At 36.4% G+C, this 6,000-nt stretch overlaps 1 protein-coding gene across 4 annotated transcripts in view; it reads right to left on the bottom strand.

Moving 5' to 3' along the window:
- Positions 1–6,000, bottom strand: part of LOC114663256 (myoglobin-like) — a 105,243-nt gene that overhangs the window by 2,261 nt on the left and 96,982 nt on the right. For all 4 annotated transcript variants that reach the window (XM_051934887.1, XM_051934884.1, XM_051934885.1 and 1 more), the window contains exon 2: positions 1–65. This exon is cut by the window's left edge and continues 63 nt beyond it. In XM_051934887.1, the coding sequence (XP_051790847.1) occupies positions 1–32 (32 nt within the window). In that variant the 5' untranslated portion in view covers positions 33–65. The remainder of the gene's footprint in view (positions 66–6,000) is intronic.

Below are 6,000 nucleotides of genomic sequence, written 5' to 3'. Positions count from 1 at the left end.
ACAGTCGCACAATCAGCATCACAAGCACTCATCGTAAAGCCACCAAGAACTAAGCGCTGCTCAGACTACCAAACCAGACGACCAGAAGCGGACTGCTGTTATCTGACTGGCTTCGCCCTCTTTATGAACAGACGGAGACTCCGCCCCCTGAGCACGTGCGCCCTACCAGCTGGAGAACCCGCTAATAGAAGCGCCGATCATCACACGAGCTCGTCTATTTAAAAGAACGTCTCATTAATCGTATCATGTCTTTTGCATTATTTTGAAAAACATATAAATAAAATAAATAAAAAAATAAAAATAATCAAGATTTTACAGAGCATTCTTAATAGTTGCAACAAGGATTTAATGCTTCCTGTAATGTTCGTATTTGACATGGACCTCATACCACAAACACTCTATAGGGAATCTCATTAGCTGCTCATTTCAATTCCGTCCCATCTCCTAACTACAGATCTCCTAATTACAGGCTTTCAATTGAAGTCCCCTCATCACTGACCTTTACTTCCCTCTGTCAGCACTCGAGACTGTAAATTCTACCAAACTGATTTTATTTAGATTTTTATTTTCCTTGTGCTTCATTCTTAACTCAGATTTATAGTTTCTCAAAAAAATCCTCAAAACAAGAACACTCCAAGGTCTGCTCTGCAGAAAAGCAATTTTAAAATCCTCCTCGATTTGCTGCTTTCACCTGCCTGCAAGATTTAACACTTGGTGCTTTTGAAATGCTCACATCAGTAATTTCAGCATTTTGTTTCAAACAGTTTCACAATCAATGAGTTATTTTACCTCCAATTGTTTAATTAGCTGGTCTTTATCTCTTCTTCATCTCTTATTCTACTTTCAGAAAAGCAATGTAGTGTGAGATTTACATTTATATGAAATATTTGTGTTTTTATCACAGATTTAAATTCTTATATTTCGTTTCTGTGACGTTTGCTCCTTTACTTATCCTGATATTGACAATGAAAAGTGGAGGAGAAACAGACCTGCTAGCATCATCACTAGTAGATAACAGCTTAAATAGTCAAAACACCAGAAAAAGTCGAATTGAAAACTCTTTGATGATGACAATGAAAACATTTCAACACTATGATAAAAACAGTAAATAATCCCTAATGCCAGTGCAAACAATCTGAAAAGATTAACTCAGTCAATTGACTTATAATTAAAACTTTTATATCAATTCTCAGCTTTAACTTCTGAAGCAATCAATGATCAGTGTAGTTACCGATCTATAAAAACGTTGCTGCTTGTAGTGCATGAAATGGTCTGTTTTGGGCTGGACCAATTGGCCCTGCAGTGTTCTCTGGAAGCAAAGGAACAGGTAAAGTAATTCCAGTAACATTTTAGAAAGAAAGAAAATAAGAAAGAAAGAAAGAAAGAAAGGAGGTCAATGGCAGGAATGTATCATTCACAACATTTCGCTGCTTCTTGATTTTCACCTTTCACTATGGAGGACTGCACTGAACCTGAAAACACCAGGAAGGAAGTCAGTTTACTCCTTTCACTTGATGGGATATTCACAAGTGTGCTGCTCCTGCTTCAAACAGGCGCAGAGTCTTAGTGTGGATAAACACAAATATTGAAAATCATTTTTTAAATTGTTGGTTGACCTCACAATGAGCACCAAATGCCCTGCTGTGCAGTAATTGATGTGCTACCAGACATGTATTGTGCAGTTCAAGCCATCCAGTAGTCTTTGTGTTCTTAACATGTTATTGTGGCTTGTCCATTTTCACCTCAACACCATTTGATTCATGAACTTGAGGTGATGATGTCTCCATTTAGACAATTCATTGCCAGTTGATGTTCCTCAGCATTTGGTGGTTGGGGACTCTCACTTTACACAAATTTTAAGTCTTTATCAATGGCCTATTAGAACATGCAGATCCACCTTCCTGAAATTAAAGTAAATTGAAGGGGTGAAGTCCACCAACATAATAATGAAGTTGAATATAAATTTGAAACACGTTGGCACCAATGTTATAAAGGTGATTAAAAGTCGATTCAGTCCAACTTTAGTATCACCAATTTACTTAACCTGCATGTCTTTGGACTGTGGGAGGAAACTGGAGCACCAGGATGGAACCCATGCACACATGAGGAGAACATGCAGACTCCACGCATGGAGGACCCTCTACACAGACTCTGCTCCCTTTAATGCCAGGCAGCAGTGTTACCACTGAGCCATCGGGCTGCCCTCAGTATCTATGTGTGTCTTGCTATTCTCTCTTGTTTCTGTTATTTTCTGTGAGGGTCTCCAAGACAAGTGGCCACCTGACCATGAATGTTAAAGGGCCACCTGCAGGCTTATAAAGGCCGGCTGGGAATTGAAGTCCAGTGCAGATCTGATATGATATCCAATGAAATCTGTGTCACTGTTTGGTAGGTGGGCTGCTTTGTGTGACTTGAGATTGATTATCATGAGCGTTCATTTCATGGTAGGAATTCAAACTGACAATATGTGTTAAATTTAGAGTATGGATAGTGTGCCAAGCTTGATTTACAATAAAGCTAACTGGTATGAATTTAAATGTACTTGTGCTGAGTTAGTTGAGCAATTGGCAGTTTAGTGACCAGTTAGTTGATCTGTTAAATAAGACAGCTGTTATACAGTAATATCCCAATAAATAAAATTAAACATGAGGTCAGAAATTATTCCATGGTTGTCTGCGATAAGATAATTCATGAAAGAGATACTGTAGGGCTTTCAGAAGACTGAAGAAAGCTTTTACATACGATAGTTTAATACAGTATAAACAGCTAATAACAAAGTCATGGAGAATCTGTAAATTAGTAAAAATGAATATTGGAGGATATCCTGTTCATCACTAAATAAAGATGCAACAGTTAAGGAAGTGTGGGGCAAAATTAAAAGAATGAATGGTAAATCTGAAAGAAAAGGAATGCATAAGTAAAAACTGAATCCAGATACATAGAATGAGGTTTGGTTTAAACAAATTTACTTGCAGAAACTGATAGAAAAGCTACTGGAGATGACAATAAGCACATTTTAAAGAGTTTAGAAATCAAAAGTCTATGAAATGTAGTTGTATAGCAGAGGTTTGGTCAGTCCAAGGTTATTATAGTTAATAAAAACTAAACTCAAAACTGAAACTTTTATTAAAAAGGCATTTTCGTAAACTGAAATAAAATAATTAACAAAACCGAAATGAAAAACTAAAACTAAATGAAAACTATTAAAGTAGTTGGAAAAACTAACTGAAATAAAATAATAATTTACTAAAAATATTTATAGTTTTTGTTTTTGAATGAATATTCTTGCCATTAGTCTTTAACCCTTATAACTTATAACTCTAAAACAGAAAGTAATCCACCACGAGCCGCCTGCATGTTTTCATCCAGTGAACAGCGGTTGGTGACAGAGGGTGGGTGTTCACAAATCATTTGCGGTGACAGAGCAAGCTGAATATGGGAGCGTAAAGCGTGTGAATTAGAAAGTGATTTACTGCGCCACCTTTCTTTGCGCTTGTTGAATATCAAGATGTAATTCATATGCCTTAAATTGGAATGTGCTGGTCAACAAAACCTTTATAGTATGGACATAAAAATCATGAGTGAGTAAAGTTTCAGTTTATTTCTCAGATGCCTGCTTTCTGTTGACAATAATTCACCTGCCACTTCACACAGGAAAAATCCTTTTTGAAAATTAAACAGCACTGATCAAGAGACTGACGGTCATCACACAAGATCAACATACTGTTACTGACTAATCAATTTTGCTTTAAAAAACTTGTTTAACAACAAAGCGATACAAACCTGGTAAAATTCCAGAGTTGGTAACATCTCTACTGAACTACAGGTATGTAGGAGAAGAGAGTCTGCTAACGGGTGAAAAACAAAACATACTAATGTGTTTTTGTATTCTACAGTATATTTATTAATTTATCATTTTTTAGTTTACATTCAAAGCTCAAAATACCTGATATTGTGAAAATCATTCAATAGCAGAATTATGTCTTAAAATATTTGTCCCCCTTTTTAAAATTTTCCTGTCTCTCTTAAAATATAGTTGAAATATCGTATTCTTTTTGTTTTTAAGATCAGCCATATCGCATACTTATTGCATACCAGGGATTTTTCCTGCCTTGCGTCCCAGCCTGCTTGGGTAGGCTCAAGGTTTCCTGCAGTTCTACTCTGGATAAACAGGTTTAGATAATGTATATGTTATTCCTCTGTCATTTTGTTCCCATTCATACACATATTACTTACTCTTGGTCTGCTCATTAAGGGTTTACTGTTCTTATGCATGGGCTATTCAAGTCTCAGTGCCCCTCCTAACCTTGACACTAAATTCTTTTCTTCTTTGTTTCCCTTAATATACCTAGGTAAGGCCTACACACCAATTCAAGCCTAAGAGCCCTATTCTTCCTAAGCCCCAATGATTTTCATGATCACACCTGTTAGAAAACAGTAGAATCTATTTTCTGATTTTTTGATATTTTTTCAGGCCTGAAGGTGGCAAAATTCTGTCTATATGTGACTGAGATGGAATCAGAAATCAATACAGCTGGTAAAAAATAACAAAGCACAGTATGGGAGAATATTTCAATGCAATTTTGAAGGCATTCATTATAAGCACATTGTCTTGGAGCAGGATGTGTTGTGTGCAGTGGACATTTACAGTAAAAAAACCCTCAAACCTAAAAATTCACTTAAATCTCATTACAAATTGGTCCATTCTGGGCAAAAAAAGGAAAAGATAAAAAGTGCCAACAGTCCTTGCACATTTGTTCAGCACAAATGACATAGAAAATATTTAAAAAATTATAAAATTGTTCATATTCTGTATCTGGTTTTGATTATGCTTGTTTTTTCAGACAAAAACAAAACTAAATAGTAAACCATGTAGCGTAGTAAGCTTCCAATAACATTAAACTCATATTATATCCAAATCCTACAAAACTAAACTTCATAGTAGCTCTTTAACCACACTTTAATTACTAAAACTAAAACTGAAACTAATAGATATAAAAATAAAATTGAAATGCCTTTGTGAAGTTAAAACTAAATTAAAACTAAAAATACACGATGAAGGAAAACTAAAACTAAACTGAATTTCAAAGTAAGATAAAAAAAAATATAGAAATAGAAACTAATATAAAAAGGCAAAACTGTAATATCCATGAGTCATGAATTTTATAGTTCTTTTAATTATACAGTAATTCATCCTTAGTATAATAAAACTCAACAATTGTCCAAGAAAAAAACTATTTTCCTGGACTGGATAATATTTATAACATTTATTTTCAAAATTTAGTGATAACTCATTTAATATTAAATTAGGTTAAAATGATTTGAAAACAGGATAAGTTACCAAAGACAAGGAAAAAATTAATAAGAGTTTGTGGCAAACGACCAGGGACCATACCCCACCGGGACACCTGGAGCAGGGAAGGACTGGGAGAGGGGCTATATCTCCCCTGGGTGCAAGAGGGCAGCCCCCCTGATTTCCATCAAGGACCACGGATACGGAGCTGGGCATCTCAACCCTGTGAGAGTCCGAGGCCAATCCCAGGGGGCGCCTGGATGGTTCCTGAGCCCAGGAGGACAGTATTTCCGCCACACCAGGAAGTGCTGCCGGAAGACAATCTCAGAGCACCTGGAGCACATCCGAGGCATTAGAAAAGGGGCCGCCTCACTCCATTCGAAGAGCCGGAGTTGGGAGGAGGAAAACGGAGCTTGCGAGAGAGGAGTGAAGGGGGCCGAAGAGAGAAAAGGACTGAGTAGTCATGCGTAAGTTGGTGGAACCAGTGTGTACACTTTGTAAATAAACATGTGTGTTGTGGACATTTGGTGTCATGTCTGTCTGTGGCCGGGCTATCTGTTACAAGTTATAGAGAAACCAGGGAAAGATCAATATTTTCGTAATTATTATCAAATATCTAGATGGGTAGTTTAAGGATTATACACAGATGGATCAAATGTTACAGAAAAAATCTGGTAGCTTCAGCATTTTATTTCATAACGTTTGAG

The sequence above is a fragment of the Erpetoichthys calabaricus genome, chromosome 12, assembly GCF_900747795.2.
Source record: "Erpetoichthys calabaricus chromosome 12, fErpCal1.3, whole genome shotgun sequence".
Lineage (NCBI taxonomy): Eukaryota > Metazoa > Chordata > Cladistia > Polypteriformes > Polypteridae > Erpetoichthys > Erpetoichthys calabaricus.
Note: the sequence above shows the minus strand (reverse complement) of the source record. Positions and strands in the feature narration are given on the sequence as shown.